This window comes from Carex rostrata, chromosome 28 (assembly GCF_964058835.1).
Source record: "Carex rostrata chromosome 28, lpCarRost1.2, whole genome shotgun sequence".
Taxonomy (NCBI): domain Eukaryota; kingdom Viridiplantae; phylum Streptophyta; class Magnoliopsida; order Poales; family Cyperaceae; genus Carex; species Carex rostrata.
This window is the reverse complement of record NC_135945.1, coordinates 5,621,790-5,633,935: the sequence shown is the minus strand read 5'-3', so window position 1 is coordinate 5,633,935 and position 12,146 is coordinate 5,621,790. Positions and strand designations below refer to the sequence as shown.

The 12,146-nt window shown below is 33.1% G+C and overlaps 2 protein-coding genes and 1 long non-coding RNA gene across 5 annotated transcripts in view; 2 read left to right on the top strand and 1 right to left on the bottom strand.

Moving 5' to 3' along the window:
• Nucleotides 1-12,146, top strand: part of LOC144545604 (uncharacterized) — a 50,272-nt gene that overhangs the window by 31,032 nt on the left and 7,094 nt on the right. The gene's annotated exons all lie outside the window — the stretch shown is intronic.
• Nucleotides 1,685-5,456, top strand: LOC144545602 (WAT1-related protein At4g30420-like). 3 transcript variants are annotated; one of them, XM_078294167.1, is made up of 7 exons: nucleotides 1,685-1,910; nucleotides 2,641-2,709; nucleotides 2,818-2,934; nucleotides 3,478-3,712; nucleotides 4,167-4,322; nucleotides 4,463-4,614; nucleotides 5,144-5,456. In XM_078294167.1, exons 1-7 carry the CDS (start codon nucleotides 1,729-1,731, stop codon nucleotides 5,358-5,360), a joined length of 1,128 nt encoding a protein of 375 aa, XP_078150293.1. In that variant the 5' UTR covers nucleotides 1,685-1,728; the 3' UTR covers nucleotides 5,361-5,456. The 3 variants fall into 3 exon arrangements, with proteins under 3 accessions (XP_078150293.1, XP_078150294.1, XP_078150292.1); XM_078294168.1 differs by having other exon boundaries at nucleotides 1,687-1,910; nucleotides 4,448-4,614; nucleotides 5,158-5,456; XM_078294166.1 differs by having other exon boundaries at nucleotides 1,687-1,910; nucleotides 4,448-4,614.
• LOC144545913 (agamous-like MADS-box protein AGL61) lies at nucleotides 10,641-11,598 on the bottom strand. Its single transcript, XM_078294477.1, has 2 exons — nucleotides 11,431-11,598; nucleotides 10,641-11,243 (listed from the first exon to the last, which is right to left on the bottom strand). The coding sequence occupies exons 1-2, from the start codon at nucleotides 11,527-11,529 to the stop codon at nucleotides 10,791-10,793; spliced, it is 552 nt and encodes a 183-aa protein (XP_078150603.1). The 5' UTR covers nucleotides 11,530-11,598; the 3' UTR covers nucleotides 10,641-10,790.

Sequence of the window (12,146 nt, the reverse complement as noted above, 5' to 3'; positions counted from 1 at the left end):
ACTGCGAGTAGTTCGGTCATATGTAAATGGTTTTTTTTTATAAATATATCTTTTAGTGGGACTTTCCCGCTAAACTTCAAAAAAAAATATTAGTCAATAATTATGTTATGTTATAGTGTTATATTATTCATCAAAATATATATCTATATGCAATTTAATAAATTATTCATACAATATGCAATTTAATAAATCAATTTAAGAACATATAGCACATGTGTTGTGGTTTAAAAGTGTAAACGGTCGGATACAGATAGTTAAAAGTCTTACCATATCCTTATCCGTTATAATTTTTCGAATACGAATATGGATCGAATAATTTAAGTAATTTTGCAGATTCGGATCCGGATGAAATCGGATAATATTCGATTTGTTTACACCCCTAGAACAACGGCACATCAGGGTCCAGAGATGTTAGCAGCGGTGGATACATGTCAACGGGTACAAAACAAATTAAATAAAAGTCTTTTCATAAAGAAGGATTTAAATGTCTTCATTTTTTGTATCTCCATTATGTTTTTATTTTTAAAATATTGAAAACTTAAAATTTAAATCATAAATGTTAAAATAAAACTATTAGGTATGATCTATGTTATTTTCTCTATACATTTACAAAAAAATATCATATTTCGGTTTTATTTTAATGTGAATTAATAGGTTGAAAAATCAATATCTAGAAATTATTCACATTAATACAATTTTATAAGTTTTCGATGACAATCAAAACAAAATTAAAATGTCATAACATTTTACATGTGCATAGATAAACTGATGTAGAACATATCCAACGGTTTTATTTTGACTTTTAAGTTTTAAATTTTTGAGTTAATTATTAAAGTTTTTAAAGATAAAGGTACAATGGAAAAGCAAAAAAAAAAAATGAAGATATTTGAATCCTCCTCATTTTCATACATGTATATGTATGCATTAACTTAATGTAAAAGAAATTTATATATAAACATAAACAGATGAAAAAAATGTCATTGATATCTTATTTGTATTTCTAGTGAAATATTCTTCAAAGCTAGAGAAAAAGAAGAAAAAATGAATAATGACTTAGGAGTCATAAAGTAAATAATTTTTGTATAATTCGAAAAAAGATGAACTAACATAAAACTAATATCCTATGATAATTTGAAAAGGTACAAAATTTGTATCTAATGGAAATTTGAATCCTTCATTAATATATATAATTTTATTTTCTATATTTATTCTATAGAATAAATGATCCTTACTCGTTAAAATAAAAATAAAAAAACATTATTTATATCTGTATATGATAAACTAACGAATCTTTTATTTTTATATTTATCTTGTCAAATACGATCCGATGCGAAACGCATAAAATGATAAAATAACCGAATAGAAAAGTATCGCTGACCCCCTGGCCCCCGCGCACACGATTTCCTATCTTCTTAGATAACTCAAATTTTGAGGTAAGATGAGAACCGTCCAATTTAAATGCGCACGAATATTAATGGCCCCGTGCGCTCCAGATTTGGCTGGATTGCCCGGATTTTGAGAGTCCGTATCCCCTCAGGTACCTGAGGTACAATTTTAAAAAATGGACGGTCCAGATTAGTTTGAGCTGGGCCAAACTCAATCAGAAGCTAATTAGAGCTGTAGGGAGTATGCTTTGAGATTCGTGCCACATGGGTTACTTTAGGGATATACGGTCCCGTCCCAACCATTACACAAATAATCAGGAGCGCGGAACCAAATATCGACAGAATGATGGCATTGGAAGACTACAAACCAAGCCTGGCCATGGTGGCGTGTCAGTGCATCTTCGCGGTGATGGGTCTGCTAGCAAAGGCAGCATTTAATCAAGGCTTCAGCAGCTTGGTCTTTGCTGTCTATAGGCAGTCTATTGCTTCTCTTGCTATTCTACCTCCTTTATTTTTCACCAAAGGGTATGCTCTCTCTCTCTCTCTCTCTCTCGATCGAATTTCTGTCTGGACTCTATTCAATTACCTACTAGGCTACTATGCATAGCGCGTGATTGAAATTAATCAGGAGGTTTGGATAAGGCTGACTTTAATTAATTAATTAATTAAGTAATTATTAATGATAAGAGGTGTAGTAGAGAATTTCTTCTCAGTGATGTCATTTAAATTAATTTCTGGGGTTATTTGTGAAATTTTTGAGTTAAATATCAAATATATACAAGTAAATTTAATAATTTGAATGAGATCAATACATGTCACTGGCTTTGATCATATAATAACGCTCTATGTCATCAATAATGGCTACTGGTACAAACCTGTTCATGTTGTGCACACAAATTAAAGACGAAATTGCACGGATTCCCTTCAAAAATCTCTAAATTACATATTTCCCTTTCTAAAATTCATAATATCATATTTACCCTTCTAAATTTTCAAAATTAATAAATTTATCCAACTTATAATCTTTTCTATTAATACAAATATAAAATAATGAAGTTCTCATTTTATCCTTATGTATTATTGATTATTTACTGGTACCTCAGAAAAGTGCCACTATTACATAGTTAGAAAGAGTTGCACACCAAGGTTCTTTTTCACTATTAATAAGAACATTTTTAAGGCGACAATTTTGACTTTTACTATTAGGTATATGTGATAACCTTTCTGATAACAGTTTAATATATATTATTCACAGAAGAGGAGTCACTGGAATGTCTCTCAGCTTGAAAGGTTTTTGTTTGATCTTTATTGCTGCACTTTTTGGGTAAATACATTACAACTACTTTAATTCTTACCTCTTTTCTGTTAGAGAAAATGGGTAATATCTCGTTTTGTGCAACTTTTTACTGTTGTTATTTCACATAATTAACAGAGGTACTGGAAACAAGCTCTTACAATACATAGGTATGGAATTGGGGAACGCATCCTTGGTATCTGTTATGAGTAACATCATACCAGTAACTACATTTGTGATGGCAGCTTCAGTTGGGTACAAACTTCCATTTTTTGTTTTTACCAGACATGTTTTCTTATAGTTTTCTTTTCTTCTCTTTTCTTTGTTGTGTTTTTTTTTTGAGAACTTGGTAGTGACTACCAAGGTTGTATTGATAAATTTGCTTACAACATCGAATCCTACACAATTACACCTGTAATTCCCTGCCCCTGTCTGTACTGGTATGCCCCATTAACCCGATACCCCCTGTTTGTTATAGTTTTCTTTTGTCCCTTATTTTCACTAGTCTAATATAAAAATGAACTCTATCATAAAAAATAATAAGATTAGTGGTTTGAATTTGAGGTTTTAATCCCAAATTTGAAAATATAATCTCAAAAAAGAGGTTGTGCCTTTTTGTCGCACCAGAATCCTCATGCACCAAATATTGATGTTGTAGTGGTTTGCAGTTGCTATCTCTCAATTTTTAAAATAAAAAAAGTTTCAGCCTTCATAGTTCAAACTTCAAAGGTAAACAACTTGAAATTTTATAACACGAACAATAATTCATCACCAATATTTGTTCTATCATTTTGACAGATTGGAGAAGGTGGAACTGAGGAGTTTGAGAACATGGGCTAAGATAATTGGAACTATAGTTTGTGTTGGTGGAACAATGATTCTGACCTTCTATAAAGGCCCGGGTGTTCTAAATTTGTCAAATGCTTATACAAGTGTTGGAACTGCTCTGCATTCCATAAGCTACAGATGGGTTCTTGCTGTAGTTTGCCTACTTGGATCAACTAGTTGTTGGTCTCTATGGCTCATATTACAGGTGATTGTTCTGAATTCATAATTTTCAATATGCATGAACTTATTTGACAACCAACACAATGCTTATCAGAAATTAAAATGTCTATAATTGTAGGTATTTAGATCATGTTTCAATGCCAAAATGATTTTAATATCACAAAAAATTTGGTACACAATCCACGTAAGTAATAAAGAACACACTTGTGGGCTTTGAATTAGAATAAATTTTATATCGGTTGTCAATATATCCCTTCCCATCATATTTCTCTTATTGATTGTACATTTGTCAGATAACTGTACACACTAAGCATGAGTATGTTGCACACAAAAAAAAAAATATGATTAAGCAAAACAAGTATTGTAAGTTTCAAAGTTTTTGTTATATTATATTTTCCATCTTACAGGTAGAGGTTACTTGCTAGCAATAAAACTAACTTTCATTTTGCTCTTGTACTTGATCTTTAATTCACTATCAGGTACCAATTTCTAAATACATTGATCCACTGCCACAAACAGTTACATTATGCTTTCTTTCATCACTCCAATCAGCTACAATTGTGTTTTTCCTGGAGCCAAACTTGAGCGCCTGGAAAATCAACACTGTTACTGAGCTTTCGGCTTGCTTATTTTCGGTATATTTCTTCACTTGTACTGAAAATCAAAATTGTTATGTGTCAAGTCCTGTTCCAAAATGTAAAGATACATCTGTAGTTCTGTACCAATGCTAAGTTCATTTTGACTATCGTTCTTAATTAAGGTGTCTCTGATACAGGGTGTTTTTGGAACAGCAGTAGGTTTTTACCTTCAATCTTGGTGCGCTTTAGTAAGAGGACCTGTTTATTGTGCCATGTTTATGCCGCTTTATACCATAATCACAGTGATATTGGCTTCTATAACACTTCACGAGGAACTCCACATTGGAAGGTGTGTTCAATTTTTATTTTTTTAGTGAGGCTATGGTACTATGCATTGTCCAGATTGGGCCGTACTACAAATCAAATCATCATTTCCAAATTTCAAATAGTTGATCTGAACCGTTCAACATGATTGCCATATGAAAATGTAATTGCAAACTAAATTTTACAGTTTTTTAGAATATTTTTACTCCTTTTTTAGATAGGTAGAAAATCACTACTTTTGAATGGTCTGGACTTTTTAGATCAAGTGATTTTCTACTATCCAAAAATATATTAAAAAAATTTATAAAAGATGTAAAATTTCATCTACAAGTACATTTTATATGGAAAATCATATTGAACGGTTCAGATTGATTTTTGTACTTTGAAAATGGAGATATTGATCCATAGTACGGACCATTATGTGCTATGCATAGTACCATAGCCTCATTCTTTTTTTTATATATATGTTTACTTTTAACAATGTGCTATGCAGTTTTTGAATTACAATCCATTCAACTTACCAGATATCTCAGAATCTATATTTTCCTATTCAGCTTGATAGGTACAGTTGCTATATTTGGGGGAATGTACACAGTGTTATGGGGAAAAGCAGAGGAAGTCCAGAGAGAGGGAGAAGAGCCAACTGAAACTGTAGGTGTTTCAGAGGTAACCATATCATTAGATGGCAAAGAAGATCATTGTGAGCATAGTACCAGACGACCACTTCTTGTAAATACACAAAAAAATAGAAATTTAGATATGTCTCTTTAATAATATGCGTTTTATGTGGTTGGTGAAGTTGGTTCTTATATGATATGTATGTCAGTGTAAATTCATTTTTTGTGTAAATAATTGTTTTCTTCTATTTTCATGGATTTGTAAGAACCTCCATAATTTTGTTATGCAAAATTATTGTTGTAAACCAAGAGAATCTAGGGAAATTAATATAAGATGGACTAAATCCTGGTACAGATGCTGATCTCGCTCTCAAAATTCATAAAACCTTCTATAATCAATATCACACCGTTACCAAAACAACACTGAGAGGTAGCAATTATATCAGCAGCACAAAGAAATCAACAGCATATACACATATAGTAAAGTCTAGTAGGCACACTTTCTCAGGAAAAAAAAATATATATATTGCAGTCTAGTTCAACCCTTTCAACGGAACGGTTGATATCATGTTGCTTCTTCTTCCTTTCTCTCACTGTGCTTTCTTTCGCTCTCTATAATGACATGAAAGAACCCAGAGATGGAAGTGTTCATCAAGTTATTCAGAAGCTAGGGAGTATGGACTTGGCCGCATTACAAGATGGTCCCTGGACTTGTTTGATTTTACAATTCATACCTTAATGCAAGTGCTGTTTTCTTTACTGCCTGACAGCAGGGCATTAATAAGCTACTATCAAAAATTGCATTGACGACAAAATATGACATACACAAATCGGAACAGCTTAATTCAAAATCAAATCTAATTAGACTACTATGCTTAATTAAAGTTACTTTTGTTAATTACTTTTGACGGAGTCTAAATTTTTGTTTTATTGCTAAAGCCAAGTGAATTATCACCCTTTCTGTATAAAAATAATCAGAGATGTAGACATGGACGGACTTCACACTTTTATTCCAAAAAATGAGTAACAGAGAAATAATTTTATATTCAGTCATTACAAGTTACAACCAAAATAATCCCAAGTTCACATAATATGCAAGAGCAACAAAATAGCCATTCATATATTAATTACAGGGGCTTATTGTCAAATAAAACAAAGTTAAATGGTAGATAGATGATATTCTTAGACTGATTTTAAACAAAACATACAAAAACCATGAAAAAGCCACAGATATTTTATTTCCCAATTAAGCGCTCTTGATTATGTGGGTGAAGGATACCACCACTTTAGACATGCTAACTGTAGCTGCCATGTGGCCAATAGTGTGCGTCACAGCAACCCGGGCGAGTGCCTCAGCAATCATCATTGCCCACAAAACCAGCATGATAAAAGAACGCCTGGCCAGGTAAAGAGTGGATGTAAGCCATGGGTAGGGGAACACGGGTGTTCAGTACCTTCTTGTTATAGATATTGAACACGGCGTTCAGGGCCCACCAGCTGGCGAAATAGATTCCTATCTTCACCTTTTGTGCATCAGGAGGTGGGAGGCTTCTCCTCTCTTCCCACAGAATTGGGTCCCGTTGTAAGGTGTTACTGAGGGTCGAACAATCGAGGGATTGTATGACGACCCGATTTGGTTTTTGTTTCAATTAATTTAGAAAATACTGGACTTAAGTTTGTAAAATTCTGCGTAGTTAAAGCTTATTTGCAGATATATTCTACGTGAAAGTCCAAACATGTTCCGTAAATACCAAATAATACAATGTTCCATGCATATAGATATGAAAAATAGTCTCAAGATGGAGAAGCATGTGCAACCATGAAAAATATACAAGTTGAATATTATTTTAGATTTTAGCATCAGTAACTGTCGTTCTTGACTTTAATACAGCAAAAAATTGATCCTAAGCTATGACTCATGTACCCAAACAAAGAAAAAAAATAGAAGTTGTTGACTATATAAAGCATAAATTTGGCTGTAGAACCAAAAAACTAACCCTAAACCAAAAAAAAAAAAAAAACAAACAAATTGAAAGGGAACTTTTGGAGCAAGGGGTCTGGATTTGTGCACATAACCTTTTCCCCAATCAAAGTGGAAAATTGGTAATTAATCAAGTAGCTTCTAACCTTGCATATGGTACATCTGAGTTACCACGTTTAAAACAAAAAAAAAGAAAAAATTAATGTTAATGTTAAAATTTTCTTTGGACTATTGTATTGTATGTTACTGGGATCAATTTATAAATATACGGTCAATCAAAATAAAATAGCAATAAATAAGTAAATGGAATTTTTTTTAGGGTTTAGGGTTTAGAGAATTGTTCCACCAAAATTCCAATCTCTCTTTTGCTCTTTGGTGAGAAAATTTTTGTCATATTTTATTTCATAAGAAAATCCGAATAATTCTTTTTGGTTGGGCCCAAAAAAATCAAATTGAATTATTTTAAATTCGGATCTCCCAAAGTAACTCAAAATTTTGTATTTGGATCTGGACGTTTGATTTGCTCTAGCACGAATATTGAAGGAACACCACACATTCCATCTCAAATCGGACGGTTTGAATCAAAACTGAAAATTTGTGTTACTTGGGAAATCTTATCCCCATTTATGCTCCCCGGATTCTTCAAAAAGTCCCCCGCATCCGTGTCCGATACGGATTCTCACGCGATTGCCATGTGATGTGATGCGTATCGCATTTGCCACCTGGCGTATTTCATAATTTGAGTTTGGCGAACACAACGCCTAACTCCCATTTCCTCTTAACTCATGTGGGACTAAATATTTGAGTCTGGTACCGGAACTCCATTCCATTACGGCAAATCTATGCATTTTTAAATTATAATAATTACAAGTTCATGATTTTACATTTTTCTCCAGTAAAATTTAATATATATAAAATTGTCCTTGCTGTCTGTTACATGATTTTTTTCGCTTGCTCGCTATATTATTGCACACTTCAAAATTTCATATACAGATATTTTGTAGTGGTATTTAAAAATTAAATTGATCGCGCATATATTTTTATATACAAAATAAAAACATGAACAAATTTCAAATTATGTTATACTACATTACTGCCCAATAAAGTTATAAATTATGTACACAGAGAAATGTATCATATCCTACGAATTTTACATTTATCGTACCACCTTTTTTTTGTTTTTTGTTTTTGTTTTTGCTCTCTTGAAGGACTGAGATCTCTGGTCAGGATAATTCCGAATCATTCCCGAATTATACCCGAATTATATCCGAATTATTCCGAATCACGAATTTTTGACTTCGCCAAACCGAACCCGAATAATTCATTTGTCACTATGGTTGCTGGTGCAGCCCTGATTGTACTTGGTTGTCTTGACTCTTGTGCTATTTTTTTTTTTTTTTTTGAGAAAATTGTGCTATTGTATCTCTAATCTTTGGTTCGGAATTTAGTTTTTTTTTTTTTTTATATATATAAGAAATCAATTATCTTAAAAAAAAGCTGTGGCATTACTTAGCACTCAGTTCCAGGATCTGGTTCCAACAAATAAAGATAAAGACTAGGCCAAATACAGCAAACCTCCAGTGCTGTTGAAATTAAACTTTATTTCTAGCAAATAGCCACAATTATTTTACCCAAATTAATTCCATATACCCTTCTTTTCTCCAGATATCTCCCATTAAACAAACAAATTCCATGGACAAGACCAAAGATCAAAATGTGGTCAAACAACCAGATTACCCCAAATTAATTTACCAAAATTAATTCCATCAATAAGAATGTTCTAACAAGTAGTTAAGATTTAAGGAATTCATGATGGCATCAGAACTAAATTAATCTCTGAATGGTATAATACTGCATTGCTCTGTCATGTAAATAGAAAGCTATTACTTAGGCCAGTAGAATTTTTCAAAAGCTTACCAGTACATTGTTAACATTTTGAAGGAACTAGGTATATGAAGATAATACCAATTTGTACTGGTATAAGATAATGTTAGTATTGATATACATCCTCTATTTTGCATATCCGACTTTTATTACATTGGCTCGACATGCGTAGTCAACATACTTTACAATTTTGTCAAAAATATAAGAATAAAAAAACATAATTTGTTATATTTTCAGTTTATTTTGCCGGTATTTTAGGTAGATTTGAGTTATCTTTACATATGTTACAGTTTTCTGGCATGTGCAGTTTTGTTTTCTTATACTTTGCTGTTGTATGTGTTCACAGAAAGGTATGATTTATTCAAAACTCAGCAAAAGTTAATTTCATTTAAACATAATTTTAGTTAAGCTCATTTTGAAATTATTTATCTGTTTCAGCATTTATGATTTACTGAATTTTACTGACATGATATGAAGCTAGGTACAATTTGGTGGTAATTGGCGACCTTAATTGATTAGTGCCTAGTGAGTTACTACTCTAGGCAATTTCTGTGAGTGTCAGCAATTGTAACAAGAATTGACAGCCGAATCGGTACAATTAATGTTACCTATAGGCATGGAAATGCAATCCAAATATGATAGGCGCATGAAGGGGAATCACACTCTGAAACCCCAACCAGATCATACCTGACACTCTTCTGACGTCACTTTGCGGAAGATGTCTGGCATGTGCCTTACTCTTTACCAGTACTATCAAATCAGTTTATACTTTTTGAGACATCTATGTGTAGGATATCAAACAGTGGAGCAAAGATAATATTCTGTGAACATGATTGGGGTATGGTAAGCCTCATTACACATCTCCCTTCTATGAGCACAACATATGACGAGGTAATTTGGAAGGGGGCAGCTTCAGGGGTATTTTTGGTAAAAAGTGCTTACTTTGCAAAGAAGGATGGCCCAGGCACAAACAGTCATCATGTAAATAAAATTTGGTCACTGAAACCACCACCTAGGTTCAAGGTATTTGGTTAGCTCATGTTAAAAAACAAGCTTCTGATGGATTAAAAAATTAACCAGAAAAGGCTGCATATTGTGCAGAATGAATTCTGAATCTGTTCGACAATTATTTAGTGATTGCCCATACATGCTGCAGTGCATAGAACAATAATAAATGAAATTCCAGGGACTAGGATGCCAAATGGGGCATCAGATGCAGCACAAGCTGTGTACCGGACCCACAAAAGAAGAGAGGACAATACTACTAATCACACAGTTCATCACTTGAAGAGAGAGATGTTCAAGAACTTTTCTGGGGCCACCATAGACAGATACAAGAGCTGATGGAAGAAATCATGCTGCAACAAAGATACTTAGATACAGCTAGCACACAAGCACAAATTTGAATCTTACATGCAAGTCCTACAATGTTTTCTGATTTCAGTTTTGTTTTCTAGTTAATTGGCGCTGGTATGGGGATCATACAATCAAATATCAATCAGAGTTCTTATCAGATCAGAACAGATTTAACAATTAATTCAGACTAATTCTCCAAAACATAACTTTCTGAATATCAGTATTCAGATAGACTATTTCTGAACAGATTCACAGAAATCAGACTAATTTATAAAAAAAAAAAATTACAGAAAATCAGACTTTTCAATTTTCAACTGGTAGTTCACAAACCCAGAGTGCCAATATCGTCAGAAAGAATCATTCCTACAGGACAGGCTTAAATGCAACATCCCTGATTTGCTCGAGTTCACTCTTCAATTTCAACAATCGAGCCAAGTCGGCATTTGCCAGATCAGCCCTCCATACGCTTTCTTCTGACATCACTTTGTGGATCGCCGCCTTCAGACTCTCATTTTTGCGCTTACTGGCTTCCAGCCGAGCATGAAGCTCCGCTGCTTGTCGACTGAGAACAGAAATCGAGTCAGGACATTCCATTTCTGACGCGTCACCTTCATGATCCGTCTGTGTCTGTCCGTCAATGGAGGTAGAGGTGGGGAACAAATGATCGAGGGTGGATGAACTACCGCAATTAGGGCTTGTGTAAAAGTAGGGATTTCCGGCAGGAGAGAAAGCCACAATTCTCACATTGACTCCACACAACACACTCAGCTCTTCCGCCTTCTTAAACAATCCCTTGCGTCTTTTGCTGAAACATACCTTCAATCAAAACCCAACAACTTAAGTCTAATTAAACACATTATATAAATCTCAAAAGAAATTGAGGTTGTTTACTTGGATGTACAAATTAATGGTAAACATGAATTATTCAAATGGTATGATTCATTCTTTGTTAGCCCTAGCTTATAAATGAATCTCTCATCAAGGCATATTGACAAACATGTACCTGCCGATAGTTTTCCTTCTCAATCAATTCCATTGGTATCTTTCTTTTTCCACCCTTCTTTTTATTTTGATTGCTGCTGCTACCACTACCGTTCTCCATGGAATGTTAGTTATCTTTCTCAATTTGTTCGGTGCTTTTTTGTGTTGCCGAAAGAGAGAAAATTGAACGAGTAGGTTTTGGGGTTTAATATTTAAAGAAACAAAGTATCCGTTATTTAAAGAAAAGTCAACTATTTTTAATTGAACCAATCATTTCTATTTTGGGCTTTGCCTTAAGCCGGGGCCGACCGCTCTCAATTATAATTTTTTTGTAATTAAAGCATCATTAAAAATAGAGAGGATCCGTTGATTTAAAAAAAAAATAGAATTATACAAAATTCTTTAATTGCACACGACAATATGTATTAAAAGCATAAAAACCATTTAGAGGGGGGAATACGTAATTTTAAAGTTTTTGAGGGGTATACATGAAATTCCCCCTAAAATTAAAATTTGGCACAATTTCGTGTATAGCCCTAAAAAAACTCGAAGTTACGTATCTCTACCTCTGAAATTCATAATTGCATATTTACCCTTCTAAATATCAAAACCCCACAAGTTTACTCAATTTATTAACTTTCTATCAAAGCTCATTTTGTATGTATAAAGTATTCATTTCATCTTTAATTTAAAAATAAAAATTATGCAACATGTATAAGAGAAACATTCAGTCTTTTA

Bases quoted from the DNA above. Each gene is read 5' to 3' on its own strand.
- LOC144545602 (XM_078294166.1), top strand. From the start codon at position 1,729: ATGATGGCATTGGAAGACTACAAACCAAGCCTGGCCATGGTGGCGTGT. The intron at 4,323-4,447 runs GTATATTTCTTC...TTCTTAATTAAG, and splicing joins TTTCGGCTTGCTTATTTTCG to GTGTCTCTGATACAGGGTGT. The intron at 4,615-5,143 runs GTGTGTTCAATT...TTTCCTATTCAG, and splicing joins GAGGAACTCCACATTGGAAG to CTTGATAGGTACAGTTGCTA.
- LOC144545913 (XM_078294477.1), bottom strand. From the start codon at position 11,529: ATGGAGAACGGTAGTGGTAGCAGCAGCAATCAAAATAAAAAGAAGGGT. The intron at 11,244-11,430 runs GTACATGTTTGT...TTTTGATTGAAG, and splicing joins AGAAGGAAAACTATCGGCAG to GTATGTTTCAGCAAAAGACG.